Source organism: Pleurodeles waltl, chromosome 4_1 (genome assembly GCF_031143425.1).
Source record: "Pleurodeles waltl isolate 20211129_DDA chromosome 4_1, aPleWal1.hap1.20221129, whole genome shotgun sequence".
NCBI classification, from domain to species: domain Eukaryota; kingdom Metazoa; phylum Chordata; class Amphibia; order Caudata; family Salamandridae; genus Pleurodeles; species Pleurodeles waltl.
This window is the reverse complement of record NC_090442.1, coordinates 72725762-72752822: the sequence shown is the minus strand read 5'-3', so window position 1 is coordinate 72752822 and position 27061 is coordinate 72725762. Positions and strand designations below refer to the sequence as shown.

At 50.7% G+C, this 27061-nt stretch overlaps 1 protein-coding gene across 4 annotated transcripts in view; it reads right to left on the bottom strand.

Moving 5' to 3' along the window:
- The window catches only part of ST3GAL3 (ST3 beta-galactoside alpha-2,3-sialyltransferase 3), an 807542-nt gene that overhangs the window by 361438 nt on the left and 419043 nt on the right, over positions 1-27061 (bottom strand). For all 4 annotated transcript variants that reach the window (XM_069227820.1, XM_069227817.1, XM_069227819.1 and 1 more), the window contains one exon: positions 2962-3054. In XM_069227820.1, the coding sequence (XP_069083921.1) occupies positions 2962-3054 (93 nt within the window). The remainder of the gene's footprint in view (positions 1-2961; positions 3055-27061) is intronic.

The window sequence follows — 27061 nt, the reverse complement described above, 5'->3', positions numbered from 1 at the left end:
AAAGGAACTGATAAACAACTAAAGCGTAAAGATACAGTTCTTAGTTCCTGCTCTGTGGGAGGAAACAAAAAGGAGGGACAAAAAGGAAGGACTGACCATTAGCAAGCAAGGATTTTTAAAGGACAATGATATAGACAAATGAAAAGCAATGGGAGGCTTGAAGCACACAAAGTTTGTACAACAGGTGGCTAAGCGACAGCACAAGCACTGACTAGGCTCAACTTAGAAAGGAACCAGCCAAGGAAAATTGTTGCTTCGCTGCAGAGATGCTTGAAACAAACAGAAGGCCTCATCTCTGGGAAGAACAGCTTCTTAACTGTTCATTCTGCATCGTTCCTTAGGGCGACTTGTGTAGAGGTAGGCAAAGCACTGAAAGCTTGATCCCAGCTCTAGGTCCTCTTGGACTCTCGAGCCCAAAGCGAACTGAGCTGTTGTGTGGCTTCTGCTTGCCACTCACGCTCTACCCTCAAGCATCAAACATTAAGGAAACAAAATTAACTTAGGAAGTAATAAAGAAAAGATGGCCACGTAATGGGTGAACTGCACAATGTGAAACCATAAAACCTTGGCTCTAACCCAGGTTCCCCGCAAGACCAAAGTGTGTCATCGTAGCTAAATATTCTATTTCACCATGAATCCTTTTTCTTCATTATCACGTGTGACAGAATCTTCAAATATGTGAGTTCAGGATGAGTGCTTTACAAAAACTTTTGTGTTTGATTTACCAGACTAGAGTTCCATCTATAATAAGAATCTAGGATACATATATAGTACACATGCAACTTACTTGCCTCTTTATTCATTACTGGTAAATGTTGGCAGGAACGTTTCTAAGTTCATGTTCAAAAATTATAACAATAAATACCTCCTGATGCAGTGCTATAACCTGATGTACCCAGTTGAAACACTACCTCAAATTAAAGAAATAAACATTATTGAAAATTGTACATTAATTTTGTTGCATAAGTAACATGCCAAATATTTTTAAGGCTTGGCTCGTGTACAGGCTCTTAGATCTCAGCCAGACCCCTGGGTCAACTCTGACTTAACTCACCTGGTTAATTCCTCCTGGCTAGTCCTCCTCTCCTACTGAGAGCCTGTAGGTACAGTAGGGGTCCTTCTGCACAAACTCAGTAGTGTACCGACATGTATTTCAAGAAGTGAGAACATGAAAGAGCCCTCTAGTACACACACACACACTAGCGTATGAACATGTATATCTGAAAACATGTAGGTTAAGGAAGAAGTCTTTCTACAGTTAGACACTAGTGTACCGACACGCATCTCAATACATGATAGCCTGTAGGTGCACAAGGTAGCCCTCCTGTACATCCAAACTAGTGTAATGAATCATAGCCCATAGTTTGTACATACAAACTAGCGCACCAACATGTCAAAAAAAGAAAACCTGTAGTTACAGGCAGAAGACCTCTAGTACATGCAAACTAATGTACCCAGACCTATAGATACATGAAAGAGCCCTCCTGCACACAATCACTAGCGTATTAACAAGTAGCTCAAGAAATGAGAGCCGGTAGGTACACAAGGCAGCCCTCCTGTACATCCATACTAGTGAACCGAATCATAGCCCATAATGTGTACTTGTATACTTGAGTACCAACATGTATCTCAAGAAGTGAGACCCTTTAGCTACAAGCAGGAGCACTCTAGTACAGTGGTTCCCAACCTTTTGACTTCCGTGGAACCCCACTTCATCATTACTGGAACCTGACTAGTGTACCAATAAATATCTCAAGAAGTGAGAACTGGTATGTACAAGAGTGAGCCCTCTTGTACATACACACTAGAGTACCGACAAATGGGGTAAGAAGTAAAAATTTGCACAGGGGGAACCTATCAGGTATATACACACTAGTGTTCTAACACATAGCCTAAGAATTGATAACCGAAGCGTACAGGAAGGAGCTCTCTTGTACATACATACTAGCTTACCAACACTTCTCAAGAAGTGAGAACCTGTACATGCAAGACAGAGCTCTCCAGTATATACACACTAGAACACAGATGCATATCCCAAGGGCCTGCAGGTACATGAGGGAGCTCTCCGTACACACTAGCACACAGATACACATCCATGTAATACGAGGGTTGCTCTCCTGTACATACGCACTAGTTCACAGTTATATATCCCAAGAGCCTGAACTCTCCAGTACATACACACCAGCACACAGACACATATCCCAAGAGCCTGCAGGTACAAGAGGGAGCTCTCCCGTATGTACACACTAAAACACAGATACATAACCCAAGAGCCTGCAGGTACAAGAGGGATCTCTCCTGTATGTACACACTAACACAAGATACATATCCCAAGAGCCTGCAGGTACAAGAGGGAGCTCTCCCGTACATACACACTAGCACAGAGATACATATCCCAAAGGTAGGTACAAGAGGGAGCTCTCCTGTATGTACACACTAACACAAGATACATATCCCAAGAGCCTGCAGGTACAAGAGGGAGCTCTCCCGTACATACACACTGGCACAGAGATACATATCCCAAAGGTAGGTACAAGAGGGAGCTCTCCTGTATGTACACACTAACACAAGATACATATCCCAAGAGCCTGCAGGTACAAGATGGAGCTCTACATACAGACTGGCACACAGATAAATATCCCAAGAGCCTGTAAGTACAAGGAGCTCTCCTGTACACACATACTGCACAATGATACAGACCCTGTAAGAAGGCACCCTCCTGTACATTCACAACCCTAAGTGCCACCCATTTCTCCTACCAGTGGTGTAAGATGTGCACCCAGGCAGTTCTATACACAGCCATGCAGTGGTGCAGGCACCACAGAACTTTCAATCCACCGACCCCTTCACAAGGCCACACTCGTGAACTTACAACCTGGACATGGAGGTGAGATGGCTCGGAGGGGGTTGGCAGAGCAGGCAGGTTCTCTCATGAACCAATTAGCAGTTGGCATCACTTACTTCGGGAAAATGGCCGTCATCAGTGCAGAGGCATACCCAGGCTTGCAGGACCCTTCTGAGAAGTTGGCGAATCTTGATGCCAGGTCTGCAGGTCTACAAGAGAAGATTAGAGATCAAATAACGTAGACTGCTGTGGGAAGAAAAAGCAAGCAGGGGCAATCATTAGCAATTCGGTCATCTACGAGGGTACACATGCCCTCCGGTAACTGGAATCCAACTACCTATCCTACCCGCAGGACAGGTGCCCATTTGGGACTGTCAACCATATCCCCAGGACAGATGCCCGCGGAAGACCACAACTACCCAGGTTACAGATGTCTACTGGCAGCTGGAGAGAGACTAAAAATCCTACCTACAGGAAGGGTGCCCACTGGCAGTTCGAGAATGACTGCCAACCCTAGATGCCCGCTAGCAAGTGGAGAGCGACTCCCAACCTACCTAGGAGACAGGTGCAGAGTGACTCTCATCCCTACACAGGGGACAGCTGCCACTGACTGCCACATCTTCCCAGTGGAGATGTGTCTGCTGGCAGCTGGTGAGTGGTTGCCGACCCTACCCAAGGGACAGGTGTCTGCTGACTGTCATATCTATCCAGGGACCAGGTGCTTGCCAGCAGCTGCCACATCTATCCAGGGGACTGGTGTCCACTGACTGTCACATCCACACATGAGACAGGTGCCTGCTAGTAGCTTAATAGCGACTGCCAATCCTATCAAGGGGCAACTACCATATCCACCCAAGGGAAAGGTGCCCGCTGTGTGCCACATGTACCCAGAGAACTGCTGGCTGAGAGTGACTGCTGCATCTACCCAGACAACAGGCACCCCGCTTAACTGCCACATCTACCTAGGGGACATGTGCCCTATGGCAGCTGAAGGGAGACTGCCACAGCTAACCAGGGGCAAGTGCCCACTTATTGCCAGATCTACCCAGATGAACTGTGCCTGCTGCTAACTGGTGAGAGACTGCCACGTCTACACGGGGGGGAAGGAACAGGGGCCCGCTGGCACTTGGAGAGAGACTGTCACATCTACCCAGGGGACAGGTGCCCACTGCTTCTCACATCTACCTAAGGGACAGGTGCCCACTGATTCTCACATCTACCCAGGGGACAGGTGCCCACTGACTGCCACATCCACACAGAGGACAGGTGCCTGCTGGCAACGAGAGAGAGACTGTTACACCTACCCAGGGGACAGGTGCCCACTGACTGCCACATCTACCCAGGGGACAGGTGCCCACTGCTTCTCACATCTACCCAGTGGACGGGTGAGCACGGACAGCTAGAAAGTGACTGCTGGATCAACCCAGAGGTCAGGTGGCCGCTGGAAATTGAAGAGCGACTGCAAACCCTACCTAGGGAACAGGTGCCCACTGGCAGCTCAAGTGTGACTGGCACATCTCCCCATCAGACGTGTCCGCTAGCTGCTACATACTGCCAATATATCGCCAACAGTCAGGGGCCCAGTGACTGTCCCATCCGCCAAGGGACAAGTGCCCACTGCCAGGTGGAGAGGGTCACATGTCCCAAGGGACAGCGTCCCCATATCAATAGAGGGGGCAGGTGGTGTCTGCTGACCGCCTCTTTGCAATTACAATCCCTGTGTGAACCAAACTGTCTCGGGGGCTTCGCCTGAGCCTAGGGGCACACAGGAATCATCTGAGGGACTTGATGGGAATCATGGAGAATGGGTCTTAGAAGCCAGGGCTAGTGTGACGAGCTAGCTGGGCTGATGTGCCATGAAACGGGGCGTTGTGCCACTTCACCTACCTCTCCACTCTAGTGCCTGGCCAGGTCTGACAGCCTTGGCACACTGCATGGAACCAGACACCCTGGCACACCAAAGAAAGGCAAGCATAGACTTGGACACAACCTGGAGAGCTGCGGTCCCCTGCTACAGGGAGAGACCCCTTGGTGCCTGATATCCCTGTAAAGCTGAGATCCCTACCGTGGGGAAAGGACCCCTTGGTGCCTGATATCCCTGTAGAGCTGAGATCCCTACCACGGGGAGAGGACTCCTTGGTGCCTGATATCCCTGTAGAGCTGAGATCCCTACCACAGGGAGAGGACTCCTTGGTGCCTGATATCCCTGTAGAGCTGAGATCCCTACCACAAGGAGAAGGATCCTTGGTGTTCGATATCCGTGGAGATCTGAGATCCCTACCACAGGGGGAAAGCCCCTTGGTGCCTGCTATCCCTGTAGAGCTGAGATCTCTACCAAGGGCAAAGGACCCCTTAGTGTATGATATCTCTGTAGAGCTGAGCTCCCTACCAAGGTCAAAGGATCCCCTTGGCGTCTGACATCCCTGGGGAGCTGAGATGCCCTGCTCCTAGGAGAGGGCTCTTTTTATATCCATGGACAGGGGAGGAAATGTGCTACAAATGTGGACACAGCAGGAGTGCCCCACCAAAGATGGGGTTCAATAAGTCAGAGACCGCATGTCATGGCGGGAGAGGGCCCATTGGTGTTTGAAATACGCTTGGAGATGGCAGACACTGTTTATCTAGGAAGTGCCCCACAGATGTCAACACTGCAGAAGAATGTTCTGGTCAAAGATGTAGTCCAACAGCACATAAGAGACCCTCTGCCACAAGGAGGGGACCCCCTTGGTATCTGATATCCCTGGAGAGCTGAGATCCCGGCCACTGGGTGAGGACCCCTTTATGTCTGACACCCCTGGAGAGCTGAGATCCCAGTCACTGGGAGAGGACCCCTTGGTGTCTGATATCCCTACAGAGCTAAGACCCCTGCCACTGGGAGATGACCCCTTGGTGTCTGATATCCCTACAGAGCTGTGATACTTACCACTGGAAGATGACCCCTTGGTGTCCGACATCCCTACAGAGCTATGATCCCTGCCACTCGAAAATGACCCCCTGGTGACCGACATCCCTACAGAGCTGTGATCCCTGCCACTGGGATAGGACTCCTTGGTGTCTGATATCCCTACAGAGCTGTGATCCCTGCCACTGGGATAGGACTCCTTGGTGTCTGATATCCCTACAGAACTGTGATCCCTGCCACTGGGATAGGACTCCTTGGTGTCCGACATCCCTACAGAGCTGTGATCCCTGCCACTGGGATAGGACTCCTTGGTGTCCGACATCCCTACAGAGCTGTGATCCTTACCACTGGGAGATGACCCCTTGGTGTCTGACAGCCCCGGCGAGGAGAGACGTAATTTAACCAGAGGGCCCCCCCACAGACGTGGACACTGCATTAGGGTGCTCCAGCCCAAGACAGAGTCCGATAAGAGAAGAAACCCCATGCCACACGAGGGAAGACGTCCTTAACATGCCACACAGTTTCTGGCACCAGACGGACAGAGGTCGTTCCACCAAGAAGAAAACATCCCAAAATGTGGTGCTACGTGGATTCGGATGTCCCGGGAGGAGACCCCCGCCCCGAGGCCAGTGCCTTCCCCCAGGCAGTGCAGCTCACTATGTACTGGGCCGTCACTACTCGCCCATTTCACTGATTACCATTTTTCAGAACAAATATTGCTCTCTAGAACGCAAACCATCTGGAGGGAATGTTTTCTTTTCGTGTCCATCTCGAGGAACATTCACAACGTGAGATACAGAAAGTAAAACAAAAACGATAACCATGTCAAACAAATTCGGTGAAACTAAATTTTACGAAGTCCACATAAGTTGCTAATCGTGCGTCAGCACACAAGCATTCAGGGTCATCGGGCTGCAATTAAGTAATGCGAGGGGCGTCTGAATTAATCTGGACCATCGGTAATTCATCCATCGTAGGCACTTTCTCAACTTGTCCCCGGAAGGGACTGAACGTGGCCAAGTGACCTCGGAAGAGGTAGCAACAGGGCCTTAGTCCGCATGGCTCAGGAGCATAGCAGCCATGCCTGGGATGCTCGCTGCACTGAGGGCGCCCGAGACAGACAGCACCAAACTGAAGCAAGGTCTTGAATTAACAGCAAGAACTCATTACAATTAAAAGGTAAACTCGCCAAGCATGTTCCCTTTCATAACTACTGCAACAGCTGAACATGCCGCATCTCTGGCGTAGAGTGGAGAGAAGTGAAGTGTGAAGTGCATGTAGTGGCGTAGAGTGTAGTAACAGTGTTGTGTAGTAACAGTGTTGTGGAGTACAGCAGTGTGGCGTGGCGTAGAGTGGAGTAACAGTGTTGTGGAGTGGTGTACAGCAGTGTGGCGTGGTGTAGAGTGGAGTGACACACAGTGTTGTGGAGTGGTGTACAGCAGTGTGGCGTAGAGTGGAGTAACACAGTGTTCTGGAGTGGAGTACAGCAGTGTGGCGTGGAGTAACATACAGTGTTGTGGAGTGGTGTACAGCAGTGTGGCGTGGCGTAGAGTGGAGTAACATACAGTGTTGTGGAGTGGTGTACAGCAGTGTGGCGTGGTGTAGAGTGGAGTAACACACAGTGTTGTGGAGTGGTGTACAGCAGTGTGCCGTAGAGTGGAGTAACATACAGTGTTGTGGAGTGCTGTACAGCAGTGTGGTGTGGCATAGAGTGGAGTAACACACAGTGTTGTGGAGTGCTGTACAGCAGTGTGGTGTGGCATAGAGTGGAGTAACACACAGTGTTGTGGAGTGCTATACAGCAGTGTGGCATAGAGTGGAGAAACACACAGTGTTGTGGAGTGGAGTACAGCAGTGTGGCGTGACGTAGAGTGGAGTAACACAGTGTTGTTGAGTGCTGTACAGCAGTGTGGCATGGCATAGCGGGTGTTGCACAGAGTGGAGAAGAGTGTTGTAGAGTAGAATGGCGCAGAGCGGAGTAGACTGTCGTAGAGTGGAGCGGCGTGGAGTAGTGTTGTAGAGAGCAGTGTCAGAGCACCAGAGTGGAGTTGAGTGGAACAGTGCGTAGTAGAATAGACTGGAGTAAAGTGGCATGCAGTGGTGTAGAGGGAGATCCGTAGCGCATGGCAGAGTGGCAGAGTGGGGTTTAAGGGAGTAGAGCGTCAGAGTGGAGAGCTGTAGAGTGGAGCCTAGTGACCGAGAGTGAAGTGGCGTAAAGTGAAGCGATGCAGAGTAGAGTGACATACAGTGCTGTGGCATAGAGTAAAGTAGTGTAGAGTGCATAGATGTAGAGTAGAGTGGAGTGGTGCAGCACAGACTGGAGTGGAGTGGCGCAGGGTGGAGTACAGTGGCATAGAGTGCAGTTGCCTAGAGTAAATTGTTTCAGAGTACAGTGAAGTGGTGAATGGTAAAGTGAAATGGTGCAGTATAGGGGTGTAGAGTGACTTAGAGAGCAGTGCCGTATAGTGGAATGGAGTAGACTGCAGTGGAATAAAGTGCAGTGGCATAGAGTGAGGTCTTGCACAGTAGAGTGTCTTAGAGTGCAGTGGCTTAAAGTGCAGTAGCGTACAGAGCTGCAGAGAGCAGTGGCATAGAGTTCAGTAGTGCAGAGAAGAAGAGCAGTGTATAGTGCAGTGAGAGTGCAATGGTGTACAATGGTGCAGAGTGCAGTGGCATAGGGTAGAGTGTTGAAAAGTATAGTGGCGTAGAGTGCAGTGGTTCCGAGTAGACTGGCATAGAGAGTATTTGTTTTGATTAGAGTGGTGCAGCGTACACTGCAGTGGAGTAGAGTGAAATGGCATGGAGTGGCATAGATTAGAATGTTGCAGAGTAGAGTATAATGGCATAGAGTTTAGTGGTGCAGAGTAGATTTCCATAGAGTGCTGTGACAGAATGCATTGGCGTAAAGTGGTGTAGACTGCAGTGGCGTAGAGTGCAAAGTGGCAGGGTAGAGTGGTGCTGGGTGGAGTAGAGTGGCACAGAGTAGATTGGTTCAGAGTACAGTGAACTGGTGCAGGCTAAAGTGAGGCAGAGGTGTACAGTGGCTTAGAGTGCAGTAGTGCAGATTGTCGTGGCACAGAGTGTTGTCTTGCAGAGTGTCCTAGAGTGCAGTGTGGCCTAGAGTGCAGTGGCATATAGAAGAGTGTTTTGAGTAGAGTGTTGCGGAGTAGAGTGCTGCAGAGGCATAGAGCACAGTGGTGTAGACCAGAACAGAGTGGCATAGAGTGCAGTGACAGTGCAATGGTGTAGAGTGGAATGGTGTGTAGTGGCAGAGTGCAGTGGGGTAGAGAGTTGCAGAGTAGAGCATAGTGGCTTAGAGTGCAGTTGTGCGGAGTAGCTGAGGTAGAGTGCATTGGTCTTAAGTAAAGTCGTGTAGAGTAGAGTGCAGTGGTTTAGAATAGAATGGCGTCTAGCGCAGTGGTGTAGAGTAGAGTGGTACAGAGTAGAGTGGTGTACATTGGCACAGCGCAGAGTGCAGTGGTGTAGAGTAGATTGTTTCAGAGTAGAGTGAAGTTATGTAGAGTGGAGTGGTGCAGGGTAGAGCGATTTGGCATAGAGACGCACCGTAGAGTGCACTGGCATAGAGTGGAATGGTGTAGAGTGGCCTAGGCTGGAGTGGCACATAGTGCAGTGGTGCATAGTAAAGTAGAGTGCATTGGCATAGAGTGATGCAGAGTAGAGAGGGATAGGATGCTGTGGCAGTGGGGCACAACAGATTAGAGTGGCATATAGAATGCAGTGGTGTAAAGTGCAGTGGAGTAGAGTGCATGGCATAGAGGGTAGAGGCGTAGAGTGGGGTGGAGTTCAGTGGCGCAGAGTGATGCAGAGATCAGTGGTGTAGAGCACAGTGGTGAGGAGGAGAATAGAGTAATGTACAGTTCAGTGATGTAGAGTGCAGTAGCACAAAGTGCAGTGGCGTAGAGTGTTGCAGAGTACTGTGACGCAGAGTAGAGTGGCACAGAGTAGAATACAGTGGCGTAGAGTTCAGTAAAGTAGAGTGCTGTGGCAAAAAGTGTATCACAGTAGAGTATAGTGGCATACAGTGCAGTGGCAAACAGTGTACTGGTTTTGAGTAAAGTGGTGGAGTGCACTGGCTTATAGTGCAGTGGTGTAGAGTGGAGTGGCATAGAGTGGGGTGCAGAGTGGAGTGGTGAAGAGTACATTAGAGTGTCCTACACTGGACTGATGTGGGGTGCAGTGCAGTAGTGCACAGTAGAGTGCACTGGCACAGAGTAAAGTGGTGCCGGGTAGAGGTGAAGAGTAAAGTAATGCAGAGTAGGTTAGAGTGGCATAGAGTGGTGCAGAGGCTCAGAGTACAGTGGCATGGAGTTAAGTGTCAGAGAGTACAGTGTTGCAGAGTAAAGTGTCCTAGAGTGCTTTGGTGTAGAATGCATTGGCACATAGTGCAGTGTTGCAGAGCAGAGTGGTGCAGAGTAATGTGGTATAGAGAGCAGAGGTGTAGAGTGCAAGTGGTGCATAGTAAACTAGAATGCATTGGCATAGAGTAGATTGGTGCAGAGTCGAGAGGTGTAAAGTGTAGTGTGCATAGTAGAGTGGCATACAGTAGAGTGGTGCAGTGGCATACAGTGCAGTATTGCAGAGCAGAGTGCTGCAGAGTGCAGTGGTGTAGAGCGTAGTGGCATTGAGTGGCACAGAGTACAGTGATGCAGAGTAGGGTGATGCAAAGTAGAATACAGTGGAGTAGAGTTCAGTGGCGTAAATTGTTGCAGAGCAGAGTATAGTGACGTACAGTGCAGTGGCGTACAATGTATTGGTTTTGAGTAAAGTGGTGTAGAGTGCACTGTCGTAGAATGCAGTGGTGTGGAGGGGTACACCGTGAAAGAGTGGCGTAGACTGTAGTGACAGAGTGTTTCAGAGCAGAGTGAGCAGTGTAGAGTGCAGTGGCGTAGAGTGCAGTGGTGCATAGTAAATGAGTGGCTTAGAGTGGACTGGAGTAGAGTGCAGTGGCATAGAGTGAAGCAATGTAGAGTGGCCTAGAGTAGAGTGGCGCACGGTGCATTGGCATTGCAGTAGCGTGGCTTAGAGTGCAGTGGTGCAGACTAGAGGGGTGCAAAGTTCATTGGCAGAGTGCAGTGTTGTGGAGTGGCGTAGAGTGGAGCGGTGCAGAGCGGAGTGGTACAGAGTACAGTGCAGTAGCGTGGAGTGATAAAGAGTAGAGTGTAGTGGCATAGAGTGCATTAGTATGGAGTGACAGAGCAGAGTGCAGAGTAGAGTGCAGTGATACAGATGCAGTAGCAAAGAGTAGTGTGCCGTGGAGTTCAGTGCCAGAGTGTGCAGTGTTGCAAAGTAGAGTGTCGTAGACTGCACTGGTGCAGAGTTGCGTAGAGTGATTGCTGGAGAGAGCAGTGGCGTAGACGAGTGCAGAGTAGAACAGAGTGACGTACAGGGCAGTGATGTAGAGTACAATGGTGTAGAGTGCAGTGGCAAAGAGTGCAATGGTGCAGTGTATTGCAGAATAGAGTGTTTTGGCGAAGAGTGCAGGTGTGCATAGTAGAGCGGAGTACTAGAAGTGCAGACTGAAGTGGCGTAGAGTAGAGGGCAGTGATGCAGTAAAGAGTGGGGTAGAGTGGAGTAGCGTAGTGTGGAGTGGTACTAAGTAGAGAACAGTGGTGTGGAGTAGTGCAGAGTGGAGTAAAGTGGAGTATGCGCGGTGGGGTTGCACACTGCCATTACAGACAACACATCTTCAGTTAAAACGACCATTACATTTTCACAGACATACAGCTGTACTGATAAAAGTATACAGTGCACAAACAATGTGTGGAAATGTCATTACCTAGTGTGTTGACTTGTTTTGATGGTAATAAAATATTTGTTTCCACCACACTCCAGAATTACCAGAATTACTCCCAATAGCCAGAATGACTGTCAAAGAAATCCTTTCACTTTAAGGTCAGAGAAAGAAAAGTAAACCCCAAGCTCCCTCAGAAGAAAAACGCCTGGCATTTGACCACTGTCTTTGGATTCACAGCAAATATGACAAAAACTATATTTAAAGGCCTGTTTACAGAAAGAGAGCACTTGAAAGGATGCTATAAATGAGGTTTGGTCAATGGAAGGGGCAAAGTCAAGTTGGACAGCCCTAAAACAAATAAAGCCAGCAAACAGAAAGCAAGCAAATGTGATATACAAACCACAAAGCCAATGGTAAGCAACAGGCAGAATGCATTCCCAGGGAAGCTTTCTGAAAGTCCCCAACATGTTACTAGTAAACCAGACAGTTGGCTGTTCGGTATGCTTGGACTTAAAAACCATTAGAAACAAGCCAGTCTGACAAGGGCACAAGGGCAGTGGTGATCCTGAAAGGATCGTTATTACACCACTAGAAAAATAATCCAAATATGGTCACCATGCACACAAACGCATATACAGCAGCGATCACTTCCACTTCTTTTTTTACCAGTCCAAGATGGTGTACTACCATCTCGGAACAAAACACTTAAAAAGAATAAAGCATGCACAGGATGCCGCCCAGTGGCAGGCAAGAAAGTGGCCCTGAGCAGTGTGCAGCTGCTGGGCACATCAAAAAAGTATGAAAAACTAAGATACAAGTAACAAGAAGACTGAGGAGAATGGGATGGGGGGTAATTGATGGGAGGGGAGAATCAGGTAGGAAGCAAGTGCTCAAACGTGAGCAATCCAGTTGCACTGTGTAGCTACCCGGCCTTCTCAAAAAGATATTAATAGAAATGAACAAAAAGAGAGAGGGGTAGAAGGGCTAGGAGAGGGCTTGATGGCACAAGGACCAGACGGCACAAAGTAAATATCAAGAAGTGTGCAGTCCGGTAGCAGCCTGGAGCTGCTGGTCCGCCATAACAAAATACAGGTAAACATTTAAAAAATCGAGCAAAAAAGAGCGGGGTTGGGGCATGTTGCTAGCACAGTGGTAGGAACCAACTAGAAAGATAAGAGTCAACCAATCCCAAGCATGGGATGGAAGAAACACCCAGAGGTTCGACAAACACAAGAATGGCGTGGAATGCATGGAAAGCCATCAGATATGGGGCAGGGAAATGAGAGACAAAAAACCACCCAATTCTGAGCAAGGGGCTGACCCACAGCCCACTCTGTGTGTACCGTACTTTATGCAGAAAGACTTCGCCAACAGACAGCTGAACGTAGGTGGAGAGCTAAGAATGGTCTGGGTTGCTGTAAGGCACGTAGGGTGAGGTGCATGAGATTGAGAGGTCCCCTAAGTGTGGCGTGGCAGTACTGAATGCGTAAGCATGGTGTTATGGAGAGTGAGAGAACAGGCGCAGACACCATCCTTAGGAATGGTTTATATCCTAGAATAGAAAATGTTGGTACCATGTGCCCAGTGACCAAATGAGGTCCATCCAGGAGAGACTGAAGTTATGATCTGAGGCACGGTTAAGCAACCCATGAATAAACTACATAGAGTAACATAGTAGCTAAAGAGGCCCAACCACTGAAGGCACTGGTAGTACACCAAATGGAACAACTAGGGAGCAACAGAGATCCACCCCTAGAGGCCCTTTAAAAAAAACATAACTACATGGAGTCCACCCAAGTGTGACAGAAGACAAATTCTAAAGGCTCTATTAAGCAACCAGTGAGTTAACTAGTTGGTGTGCACCACAGGGCCACAGAAGCCGAACCCCCGGAGACACTGTTTAGCAACCACTGAGTTCACTGTACCAGATGTACTGAGGAACAACAGACATAATCACTAGAGGAACTGAGGCACAACTTACAAAATAAACTACTGCTGGAATGAAAAAGTCCCACACACGCTGACGGACGTGTACCTCTGTCCTGATTGTACCCCAGCTGCAAAGATATCTGAATCCTGGTGCAGATTTTTGTTGTCATGGGCAAGCACGGATAATGTGTGTAAGTCATGAAATAGTCCTGTATCATCAATTGTAGCCCTGTTGGACCGGGATAGGTGCCCAAACGTCTACCCTCATGACAGTGAAATGCTGCTGCCTTTACCACGAGGTAAGTAGCGCAAGCACGTGGTGGTGGCAGCATACCGTGGAGTGATCAGGGGGTCTTTTAACCTGTGTCACGGGAGTGAGGCTCCCTGCCCACTCACGTAAAGTTCTGCTGCTGTATGCTTAACTCACCCTTGGCCTACATCAAGTTAGTATGTAGTGCTGTGCAACGTGCATGTTGTTGCACGCATGTGCTGGGTGTATGTGTTCCTGTGAGCGGTACAATACATGCAAGACTCTGTATTTCATTCTGGGAGACATAGGGCTGAGGGGTCGAGCATGAGGAAGTAGAGGAATTCCCCAAGGCAGATTTGTGGATTGCCGATTCCTCACGGCTGGGTGGGACGCACACTGGAGGAAGGAAGAGACATGCTGTTTAGTAGGGTGCTCTCTGATTTGGGCAGAGGTCATCAGGAAGGGGCCTAAGTGCATCTTACAAAGGCAATGCCACTGGTAAGAAAATCATGCACGGTAGGGCTGGGCCCCCCGGATAATCCTTTGATGCACTTATCGCTGTGACTGACATTCAAGTGTGACCCTCTAGTCACTCCTGTGGTGTGTGATGTGGGGCTATCCGATTTGGAGTTTCTGCTGTGACAGACTGCTTTCTGGATTAAGGGCAGAGCAGAAGAGAGGGCATTTTAAAAGGAAGCTGACACTCAACACAAACTTCAAAGACTCAGTCACTAAATCACATTTTGAGTCTGGAAATGGATTATAAGACAGTGATCTCAAAGCCCCTAAAACTGTTAACTGTGAAGCTGCCATGCTAGAGGGGACTACAGTGAAAACTGCATTACCGCTGTGCCAATCAGGCGGTCACCCATGTGCAGAGTAAAGTCAGTGATTCCATATGCCAAAAGAGGGCTCTGTGAAGATTGTATTACTCTGTGAAGACTGTATTACTGTCCTGCTGATCAGTCCGCCACACATGATCAGACTGAAGTTGACGACCCAGTACGCTAGAGGGGCCGCCATGAAGACTGCATTACTGCTGTCCAAATTGTGCCATCGCCTGTGTGCAGAGTAAAGTCAATGGCCCATTATGCCAGAGGGAATCAGCCTTTAAGAACAAAAATTACTGCCTGGCTTTGCCACCATCAAGAAGAAATGACGCTGTGGAGATCCTTACGTGCCTCAGAATCGGAACCAGAGCAGTCACCCCCCACCTGATGGAAGGCTCAGAGGAACTTACCGCGTCACTGGAGGAAGCACTGTGGACGACCAGGAGCTGATCCTGCAAAACTGAGAGCGCTACTCACAGTCAGCAACTGCTGCAGACCTCCGCAACGTCCGAGTGTAGAATACTTCCGGGGACGCTGGAGGAGCAACCCTCGTAAGAGTGGTAAAGACTGATCGAAGGGCTGAAGAGCCCACCGGAACTTGTTCTACCTAATATCGCTTTAGCTGCAGGATTACGTTTGACTTTGGAAGAGTCTGAGTAGGACTCGTGAGAGACTGACTACTAGTGGGAGCCCAACATGAATGTCACCTATAGGAATAATCATTACCGCTAGTGAGAGGGAAGTGGGATTCAGAGAACTGCCTATCAAACACTACAGTATTGATCTCAAGGGCTGTGCATAATATTTGTGTATGCTGTATTTTACTTTGTGCTTGTAATAAATACTTGTTTTTAGGTCGAGCGCACAAGCGCTTTTATCTGTTGTAAGTCCTGTGGGCTTTTAACCACGTCCACCGCATGCCCATCACTTTCACTCGTTCGTGGGCTTGCCTTTAAAAAAATCCTTTGTTATCATTGGTAAATGCTTTACCTTTGTCCCTCCTTGGAGCGGTTTTGTTACCGCCTTGGACACTGACTCTGATACATGGATAATTGCATGTTTGCAATATGTCGGACTGCGAGCAAACTTCTTTTGTCTTTCTCCTTTGCGCCCATGCTCATGGTGGCCGTGGCGCTTTGGATCGGCTCGCTTATGTCAACTGTTTTACTTTTCATTTTCAGTTTATGTGGCAAGAAAAGTCCAGTTAGGAATTTACAACGTCAATAGCTTTAACTCGAGCAAACGCGAGACCCATCGCATTGCAAAAGTGAGTATTTGACAGGACAATAATTTATTGCTGATTATTGCTGATACTGAATGTATTTGAATTGTGAGCCTGTGTTCGCCCCCTCCCCTACATCTACTGCCCCTCTGAGAAGCCTCTGCCTACTCGGCCCGCAATACCAATGAGAGTCAAGTGCTGAAAGCGTTAGTTGGCCCAGTTGCTCAGGACTAATAGCAAGTTGAGCCCCGTGACTTGTGGAGTGAAAGGGTGCAACCCCCATGGTTGGGATTAGTAGCTCCTGCTCGCCCTACAGCCCTCCAAAAGAATTTCTGCCAACTATACAGAGTAACCCAGAAGGAACAGAGGTGGGATGGCCCGTTCTTACAAATCAAAACCATGACACAGCATTGCCATAAAGGTAGGACTATAATTTGGAAGTCATCGCTAGCATAGAAAAACTTTACCTACCATTAGTAAGAATATTTCTGGTTGAATATTCCTGTAGATTCCTCATCTTATGAACATCCTACAGGCACCTGAATGGATCCTGAAACATTTTAACCAGGAACAGCTCTCCAGCTCTGCCATCTAGAAGACGTTGCTGCTGAGGCAGACGCTCTGCAGGAGTCCTCCAACACCATGGGCAGTGCAATGGTAATTTCATAAGAAGGCAGTGATCAAGATCTAGCCAAACTGTGCTCTGCATCAGAGGTTGACATTGGAGTTGGTTGCGGAAAAGGCACCTCGGGAGTCAGGGGCCAGCGTTGGACTGGCGAGAACTGGTGTGGCCTTCTGCAAAGATGTTGAACTGCATTTCATCTCTGGCAGGGAGCCACGCAGTGGCCCAACAGGGTCAAGTGGGGTCTAGGAAGACGCCAGTAGCTGATGCCCGAGTATGGGCCTTAGCAGATCCATGGGGCCCAATGTTGCACCCGGGCACCCATTACTATTTGGAAAGATTTCAGTATGGTTTCTTCGAAGGCCTCTACCAGCTGCAGAGTCAAGGATGGCCCAGAAAATCTGGAGACAATGGCTGAGGGTTTAGGGGCACCACTGCATTCCACACACAGTCAGCAGGACTTGGCTCAAGGACATTATCTGCAACTTGTCCTGCTGAATGAACAAGTTCAAGAGACAGAGGTGGGGGAAGAGTTTTAGAGGTTTGTCCTATCTGGGCACCAAGATTTATCATACAGGAAGAAGCTGCGAGCCCCCACGCCCCTTTCCTACAGAGGCATCGCCACTAGGTCCTCTTTGTTCAGCGTGGCAAGAACTTCCACCTCCAAAATGGAGGTGTGCGCTGCAGGTCACGTCATGGTGGAAAGAGAGCTTTTCCGGGGAGAGGGACAGGGAAGATGGTCCATAGCCCTTGTGGATTAGCTGGGTGACCCAGTGGTTCTATGGGATCGTTTCTCCATTGGTGGAAAAATTAGAGACTCTCCCTGCCAACAGAAGATGGTGACTTAAAAGGGGTTAGGGGAGAGTTAGATAGGTTTTAAAGCATCAAAGCCAGTGAAAGATGGCGCGGACTAAACCCGCTGTTGTTGCTTATTGCATCCCCTCGATTCAAATCGATCCAAAAAGAAGTGGGAGATTAATGTGCATGTCTGGATTGGCTGAGAGGTTGTTTCTGACTCTACTCTTGGTGGAACTATTCTGATGCAGAGTTTAGGCTTAGCTACTGACCTCTACTGTTCTTCAAGAGTTCCAGAGAAGATTCTGCATTCCCACTGAATAGGCATTCTCCATCATGCTTGTACATGACTGTGGCATGGACTCCCCTAGAGCCACTTGTGGACAGCATCCTTTTGTGGCGGCAAAGAACGGCAGCTGTGGCCTTTGACTGAACCATAGTGTTTGCAGAATCTAAGGCCCACTTCAGGATTTGTTTGAAAGGATCCAAAGCATTGCTGACCAGATGTAGCATTTCCATGTAGAACAGGAGATTGGTAACAGTCAGTTTTGCAAACTATCACAGAACGTGGGCACAGCTGAGTAAGTGCTGGTGGCATTCTTCTTGCGGAAGAGCAATATTGGCAGAAAAAAAGACTGTTTGTCCAGCCTTTTAGACTCATTCTCATGACCCCTCAGATCAAGGCATTTGGGTGCATTTGTACAGAGGACCTTTGTACGCACAGAGTTTCCAATGAAAGAAGTGAAGACAAGAATTTTGATCCAACAGGGCTGGTCCGTGGTGTCTAGCTATTCATCTGCGGACTGCTGGGCCTGAGAATGTTTTCCGCAAGCCACCAGGACAGGATCCAGTAATGCCTCACTGAAAGGTGGTGGAGCCTTCAAAACAGCAGAGGAGGGATCCAAGATATCCAGAATAATTCTTATATTTTACCTATGCAGAGTGTAAAGTCAGCTCCAAATCTTCTGCTTTTTGTACGACCACTGTGAACAAAGTGATTTCCTTCAAAGGAGAGTCTGAGGGGTAAGGGATATCCCCATCTGGAGAGGTATCCCAACCATTTGCATTTTATAAGTCAAGGTATTTGTCACCATCAGTGTTCTAGGGTTGGAGGCGATTGACAGACTCCGAATCCTTTATTTCTGTACAGCCATAATCCTCGTCAGGCATGGCAAGGGCATCAGAGCCGGACCCAAAACCTTCTTCCATCTGTTATGTGGGAAGAGGCTGTGCCAAGAGCTCTTCATCAAAACAGGCCTTTGGTTTCTACTTTGCCATTTGGAAAATTACTGATGACTTGGTTCTTGGCACGGGAAGCATCTCTGAGGGTGGAGCAAATGTCAGTGCCGGAGGTGGCACCTGTGGCTAATGTCAGTGTCGGAGAAGGGGCCGAATGCACAGGGGACAACCCATTGGTCGCTTATCCTTCTTGGCTCCAACACCCACCCTAACCACCTGAGCTTTCCCCAGTCAATTCACACTGAGGCCTGTAACCTGATCATAATCACCCAATGGTATCAAGTTCTCAAGGATATTGATTAAAGCTGACCACGCCTCCAGAGTGCCTGAAGCCAGACTGAATAGTAGGACAGAGAGCATGGCTCTCAAAATGGTAGATGTGCGTGCGCTATTCGATCACTCTTTCAATAGTTTTTGCTGGAACAGATAATCCAGAAATTGGCCTGTAGCTGGACAATGAATAGATCCAAATTACAATTTTTAGGCGAAAACATGATGATAGAAGGTCAAAAATGTAGATTAAGAAATGTCTCACAGTAGAGAAACTGATAATCTCTGGTGGGCATAGGGACCAGGCGTACAAACCTTAACCTTGCTGTAACCAACGGGGCCTCCATACCCGGGGCAAGGTACTCAAAGATTGCACTATGTGGATGGAGAGGGTGGATTTGAGTATGTGTGGCCAAGTCATCCAGGAGGCTGCTGTGCTCTTGTGAACATCTGAACCTTTGGTTGCTACAAATTTGCGACATGTCATCACAAAGATTGTGTCGACAACTAATGACACTCCGATCATGTTGGCACTGCTGCAGTTAAGTCAGTAACTTTACATAAACCTGTTTTGGATTTGCGCAAGCAGAAATGTCCCCTGCTTGGCTACGGAGAGTGTGGTGCCATACCACATATTATTCTTCTGTAGTCTCCAAATGTCTTTTTGATTTTTACCTGGCTTTAGACCCCAGACATCATGACGGGAACCCAAAGTGCAATTTTCAAAGAAAGAGTCCTCTCGTCAGGCTTTGTGGGATTAACAGTGGTGGATGCATGGATTTAAAGTGCAAGGAATGGGCTTTTTTTACCTGTCTCCTTCACACTTTGGACTCCTGCTGGCCTCCGCTTTTGCAAAGTTCTGCCACGCTTCCTTAAACGGGTCCATTTCGCCATCTGTGCGGGACAGGGGTGGAAGGTGCATGTATACTTGAAGTGTGCAATGCAGAATGAGTATGGGGTCTGTGTGTGCTAAGATGGGTGCACAGGGAATCCTTTGTGGACCATACCTCCTCTGTGGAAATGGAGAACAGAAGTATGTTATGTGTAGCCATAAAGCACACGACCCACCAAGGGTATCCTTGTGCTGCTGCCCCTAGGTGCAGAGCCTGGCCTTCAGTTCCTTGCAGTATTCAAGAACTGAGGAAGCAGCTCCAATGTGCAGGGGCCGATCACTCAAGGCTTTAAGAGTGAGGCACAGGGAGGTACGGCTGCCAACTCTAGTTCTGGGTAGAGGGGGGATGTGTCTGAGGAGTCCGGCGGAGCGGAGGTGTACAGCAAGGTTGTGGGTGTTGATGCATTTGAGGTAGGTGGGGCCAGTGTTGTGTAGGGCTGTGTATGATGCGTGAGAAGTTTGATGAGGGTTTGTATATCGGGCGCCACTGGAGGCCCCTACGGTGTGAGGTGATGTGCACCAGAGTGTAAGTCTGGCTGTTGAGTTCCGTTTGGTCTGGAGTCTTCTGATCAGTTGCACATTGATTCAGAGTGTGTTGTGGTAGTCCACCTTGCTGGTCAAGAGGGCCTTAGTAACAGATCTGCATGTTTACAGAAAGTAACTTGAAGAACATCTTCAGCATCTTGAGTGTATGGCAACCGGAGGCAGGGAGTGCGTTCACTTGGGTCCTGGTGAGCTGGTGTTGACTACTATTCCACGGTTCTCCGCATGGGTGGGCGGGTGGGGTGCCGAGTTCAGCAGGCCCCAGTTGCAGTTACAGAGAGAAGTGTCTTTGCTGAAGATTACGTCTTCCGTTTGTGTTGAGCTGGAGACAGTCGGTTGTCATCACTCTGGCGACTTCAGTCATACAGGCAGAGAAGTTGCTCTGAGTTTGGCATTTTGTTGGCGAGGGAGAGAATGAGCTGGGCGCCTTCTGTGTAGAATGTGATATTGCCTCTGTGGGCACAGATGATGCTTACAAGTACATATAACAAAACAAGTGTCCAAATCAACATAATGACCTCGATCGACCAGTGCTAGATCGACCAGTGCTAGAGTGACCAGCGCTAGAGTGACCAGCGCTCGAGTGACCAGCGCTCAAGTGCCGCACGGACGTGTGTTGGAAGTACCATGACAGCAACTGATGGGCAGCGGGGAGTGAGTTGGTGTTTAAGGGAAAATCCGCTGAGCTAAAAATCTTAGAACAGACGCAGATCTTCAGCATCGTACAGCGGTCCTCGCATCTGTCAGTATGGGCCTACAGCGGAGGGAGCGCCTGGGCGGGGTGCGGGACTCCCTGTAAGGGCAGTAGAGGCTCGCGGGCCTTACCCGGAAGGGGGCGCAGCAAGGTTTACGGTATGGGGGTAGGATCCAGGGGGGCATGAAGGATTCCGGGTAAATGGCTGCGGGGGCGCATTATGGCTCCCTGCATGGGGGCCCTGAAGCGCATCGGGTCTGCCTTGAGTTGGTGCGCGCATCGGGTCTTCAGGTAAGGGCCTCAGGTCTTCAGGTAAGGGGCGCAGGAGCGCATCAGGACTTCGGTTAAGGGGCGCAGGAGCATAAGGACTTCAGGTAAGGGGCGCAGGAGCGCTTCAGGTAAATTGGGGCACAGGAGCACGTCGGGTCTTCAGTTAAGGGGCGGGTCTTCAGGTAAGGGGTGCAGGCACAAGGAATATAGGTAAGGGACGCAGGGGCGCATCGCGACTTCAGTTAAGGTGCGCAGGAGCATAAGGATTTCAGTTAAGGGGTACAGCAGCGCATCGCGTCTTCAGGTAAGTTGGGGCGCAGGAGTATCAGGTCTTCCGATAAGGGGCGCGTGACTTCAGATAAGTGGCGCAGGAGCATAAGGACTTCAGGTAAGCTGGGACACAGGAGCGCATCGGGGCTTCAGGTAAGGGGCGCAGGAGCGCATCGGGGCTTCAGGTAAGGGGCGCAGGAGCGCATCGGGGCTTCAGGTAAGGGGCGCAGGAGCGCATCGGGACTTCAGGTAAGGGGCGCAGGCGCGCATCGGGACTTCAGGTAAGGGGCGCAGGCGCGCATCGGGACTTCAGTTAAATTGGGGCGCAGGAGCGCATCGGGACTTCAGGTAAATTGGGGCGCAGGAGCGCATCGGGACTTCAGGTAAATTGGGGCGCAGGAGCGCATCGGGACTTCAGGTAAATTGGGGCGCAGGAGCGCATCGGGACTTCAGGTAAATTGGGGCGCAGGAGCGCATCGGGACTTCGGGTAAGGGGCGCAGGAGCGCATCAGGACTTCAGGTAAGGGATGCAGGAGCGCATCGGGACTTCAGGTAAGGGGCGCAGGAGCTCATCGGGACTTCAGGTAAGGGGCGCAGGAGCGCATCAGGACTTCAGGTAAGGGGCGCAGGACTGCATCAGGACTTCAGGTAAGGGGCAGGAGCGATTCAGGACCTCAGGTAAGGGGCGCAGGAATTCAGGTAAGTGTGCAGAAGCGCATCAGGACTTCAGGTAAGGGGCGCAGGAGTATGGGGTCTTCAGTTAAGGGGTGCAGGAGCGCATCAGGACCTCAGGTAAAGGGCGCAGGACTTCAGGTAAGGGGCAGGAGCGCATCAGGACTTCAGGTAAGGGGCGCAGGACTTCAGGTAAGGGTGCAGAAGCGCATCAGGACTTCAGGTAAGGGGCGCAGGACTATGGGGTCTTCAGTTAAGGGGTGCAGGAGCGCATCAGGACCTCAGGTAAGGGGCGCAGGAGCGCATCAGGTAAGGGTGCGCAGGAGTATGGGGTCTTCAGTTTAGGGGTGCAGGAGCGCATCAAGACCTCAGGTAAGGGGCGCAGAACTTCAGGTAAGGGGCAGGAGCGCATCAGGACTTCAGTTAAAGGGCGCAGGACTTCAGGTAAGGGGCAGGAGCGCATCAGGACTTCAGGTAAGGGGCGCAGGACTTCAGGTAAGGGGCAGGAGCGCATCAGGACCTCAGGTAAGGGGCGCAGGACTTCAGGTAAGGGGCAGGAGCGCATCAGGACTTCAGGTAAGGGGCGCAGGACTTCAGGTAAGGGGCAGGAGCGCATCAGGACCTCAGGTAAGGGGCGCAGGAGCGCATCAGGACTTCAGGTAAGGGGCAGGAGCGCATCAGGACTTCAGGTAAGGGGCGCAGGACTTCAGGTAAGGGTTCAGAAGCGCATCAGGACTTCAGGTAAAGGGTGCAGGGGCGCATCAGGACTTCAGGTAAGGGGGCGTATGAGTATGGGGTCTTCAGTTAAGGGGTGCAGGAGCACATCAGGGCCTCAGGTAAGGGGCGCAGGACTTCAGGTAAGGGGGCGTATGGGGTCTTCAGTTAAGGGGTGCAGGAGCGCATCAGGACCTCAGGTAAGGGGCGCAGGACTTCAGGTAAGGGGCAGGAGCGCATCAGGACTTCAGGTAAGGGGCGCAGGACTTCAGGTAAGGGGCGCAGGAGCGCATCAGAGTTTCTGGTTAAACAGACGCAGCCCCCCGTCACTCCGTCGAGGAAAGGGGCTGAGTGGCCAGAGGCCTGTGAGCCACAGGGACCGAAACACACAATGCGGCTTTCCGCCACCTCACGCCGGTATTAAAAGCATCACATTTTAAGGATTTCGAAGCTTTTCACATGGATTTCGGACTCTGGCCTAGGCGCCACCTAGATGCCTTTCTTGCGCGTCGAGGCGCTGTACTACACAACTGAGGCACACGAGATGCACCAAAGCCGTCACATATTTTTTTAATCGGAACTGAATGTGGTTGCGGTCTGTCCCCCGGCCTCCTCTCGCTGCCACAGGACAGACCCCCCTGGGCCGCCGCTCAGCCCGTGAGTTATGTGACAGGTTCATGTGTCGAGGAACGGAGAAGGATTCGTGTGGTTTCCCCTCAATTATGGAGTACAAATAAACAGGGCTCTGTGACTGACAGCCGAGGGATCGTCTTACTCGCTCTGGGAGAGCGGTCACAAGCAAAGAGGGGTGGGTAGCGGGGAGAGAGAGGAGTGAGGGCTCAGGACTGAGCTTCTGCGGGCTGAAGTGAGGTCTACTAGCGAGTCGTGAGGCCCGGGAGTGAGGTATGAGGCCTGGAAATCTGAGCCTCTGAGGCCTATAGCGAGGTCTGGCTGAGCTTCTGCGGCCTGTGGCGAGGCCTGAGGCCTGGAAGTGAGGTCTGAGGCCCGGGAGGAGGCCCGGGAGTGAGGTCTGGTGAGGTCTGAGGCCCGGGAGTGAGGTCTGAGGCCTGGAAATCTGAGTCTCTGAGGTCTGTAGCGAGGTCTGCCTGAGCCCCTGAGGCCTGTGGCGAAGTCTGAGGCCTGGAAGGGAGGTCTGAGCCTCGAAGGCCTGTGGCGAGGTCTGAGGTCTGGGAAGGAGGTCTGAGACCTGAGGCCTGTAGTGGAGTCTGAGGCCAGAGTGAGCGTTCAGCTAAGGAAATGAAGTCTGAGGCCTGGGGGTTGGGTCCGAGCATCTGAAGCCTGCACTGGAGTGAGGTCTGAGGCCTGGGAATGGGCTCTGAGGCCTGGCAGTGATGTCTGAGGCCCGAGACTGGGTGTGCAGCATGCAAGTGCGTTCTGACGCATGGTAGCCACCAAAGGAGCGAGGCCGGGGGCCTAGGAGCGAAGTCTGAGGCCTGGGGCTGAAGGAGTGCAGCACGGGTGAGGTCTGAGGCCTAGTAGTGCACGCCAAGTGTGCAGCAGGGGAGAGAGCTCTGTGGCCTGGCAACGAGCTTTGCTGCCAAGCATCCACCAGGGTGAGGTCTGAAGCCAAGAACCTGCAGCTAGGGAGCGAGGTCTGAGGCGAGGAATGCTTAAATTGCTTAAAGATACACATAGCACCACCATGTCGTTGTTTCCCATAAATGTGTGCCGGTGTTTACAAATAAGTGCCGAGCACCGGGAAACACAGGCACGAATTACGCACTTGGCGCAGAGCCAGGCAATACCGAAGCAGGGGCAAAGCGGCAGGCCACGTCCAAACCAGAGGTGGCGAGTCAGGCACTGGTGAATCACTCGAAGCCGAGAAGTGAGTGGGAGCGCCCGTAAACTCAGGCTTAGGGTGAAGTGCCACAGATAGGCCAGTGGCTCTCTCTGCCTTAAACCTCTCCGAGGCGGAGTCGTCCGTATCCCCGAACATGTATGTCCAGTGGAAGGATGTATGCTTAAGCGACGCCTGCGCGTCACCAGGGACCCTTGTGGAGCTCAGCCACGCGCGCCCTGCCACGGTCTAATGTATGCCCGGCGTGTCCAGGTGCCCGGAGGCATCCACGGCATCTCACATAAGCGCCCAGAGTCGGCGGGGCCGTGCACAGCGTGGATTCCCTCTCTCTGGAGGAGCTCCAGGGAAGGCACCAGGGCTTGCAATGTGTACGAGGACGCCTGCACCAAAAAACCTTCCAGGTGAAGGATGCGCAGAGAGTGAGTAGATCCCAAGGGGTGAGTGAGCCCATACTGACTGGCAGTCAGCCAGTTCATGGCTGGGGACGGAGGTGGGTTGGCCCCAAGCGGCCTTGATGAGATAAGGCAGTGTCCCATTAAATGGCGGTAGCTGTGCTGTGGCCACCGAGACTGACTGCGGGACTTCTGTGAGAGTACTGGACCGCGGCAATCCTGGGCACAGCATGAAAGTACTGGACCGCGGCAATCCTGGGCACAGCATGAAAGTACTGGACCGCGGCAATCCTGGGCACAGCATGAAAGGGGGTGACTTCTGCGGGAGCCAGCCAGGCGATCTGTGCTTGGTCTCAAATTAATGTGTCTCCTGCAAAGCACATCATGTAACATGCAGATGACAGATTTTTAATTTGTGTAAATAGGTAAGTGGGTTACTCCTTTTACCATAGAGATACTTTTTGTTACTTGAAATTCATAAACTGTAATCCTTCCAATATAGCGCAGTGAGCCATGAAGGACGATATGTTACTCCTATTCCTTGCAATCCTTACTGCCTTATGAAACATATCCTGAACATTGATGTACAAACTTCTATGATTTACTGCCAAAGCTTGAGGCGAGCGGCGGCGGGGGCCTGTGGGCGGCCGGGCCTGGGTGTCCGGGGCGGTCAGGGCTGGGGCGGCCTTGGCAGGCTCTGCTCTCGGATGGGTGGACAGGGGGAGGTTAGGGTCCATACCTGCCAACAGACCCGGATTCAGGCGCAAGACGTTCGATTTTTGAAATAAAAAAACACCTTATTTGTGATGTCTCCCTCCTGAAATTGAATAGAAATCAATGGGGGAAAATCCATCCCCCCATGTATTTTTTAAAATCGCTCACTTACTTGTTCTAAAATGTTGGCATCTGTGGTATAGGGGAGCAGTGATGGCAGCATCCTGGCTCGATGGCTTCGTGCTGGTCGGACGCTGACTCCCGTAAGCCGAGCAGTCCCTGCCAGACTCATGCCCACGATTCTGGGGTGCAGGTCTGGGGACTATTACTCCCCCCCCCCCCCCCCCCCCCGCAGACACCTCTGGATCCGCCAGCAAAGGACGCTCCTTCTCTCACCTGGTGGTCAAAGTCTGGAACAACCTTCCCCTGCACCTCGGGAACGCCGCATTGCTCCAGGAATTCAGAAAAGAGTTCAAATATGGCTGTTCGAATTAACCGAGGACCGTGAAGCAGCTAGCAGTAAAGGTAATGCAAAGTGATCTGACACCCAGCATTTTGATGAGTAACTCTATTCCAGAGATAAAAAAAATAGCAGTATTTAAATTGTTATTTGGTGTAAATACTGGGACAGACGAACACCTCTGACAATCTTACAGTGCACGCAGATCTCTAATATACAGGGTGCCTCTCATATACCTGAGAAGTGCTAAGAAGCTCTGTGCCTTTGTTTCCCCCCTGCTTACTGCATTCGCATCTAGGTGTGCAGCTCCAGACAGCTTCCAGTAAAGATCACTCCAAACCAAAGAGGCCTGGTGGCCCCTTAAATTCAGACTTTGTTATGGGCCCAGCTGCAGTCTGAAGCTGGAAAGACCCCTCGTCGCCTGCACGCTGCTGCTCGGATCGAAAGCAGACAATGAGCAACGGCTGCTGAATGTGTCCCAGTGTCTGAAAATTACACAGAGCCACGTTCAGCATTTTACAGAGGGCCCCAACTTCTTGGCAGGGTGGACGGCGTCCACCCTGTGAAAATAGTGGGTGGGCGTCATCCACTCATGGGCACCCCGACTTGTGCCCTGGCTATTGGCAAGAGATTCTATGTCAGGAGCGCTCCCTAAGTTCGCCCTCCGGGGTCACATAGTGCCTAGGGTAAAGCTACTGGCAGTACAGGAGAGTAGCGTTCCTAAATACCAACATCATAGGATGGAGGAACTGCACAGGATCAGCACAGGAGCAGAGAACTCCGGATAAGCTGGCATGGTGGAAAGAGCAATGGGGCCCGCACTGACCAAGGAGCCACATGGGAAGTAACCATAAGATCCTAAAGAATACCTGGGCAGGTACTGGAGATGGCTCCTCAGACAGAGTTTAGTCGGCCAGCCTTGGCTTCAAGGAGGTGTCCACTGTAGGAAGATAGTGCTGAAA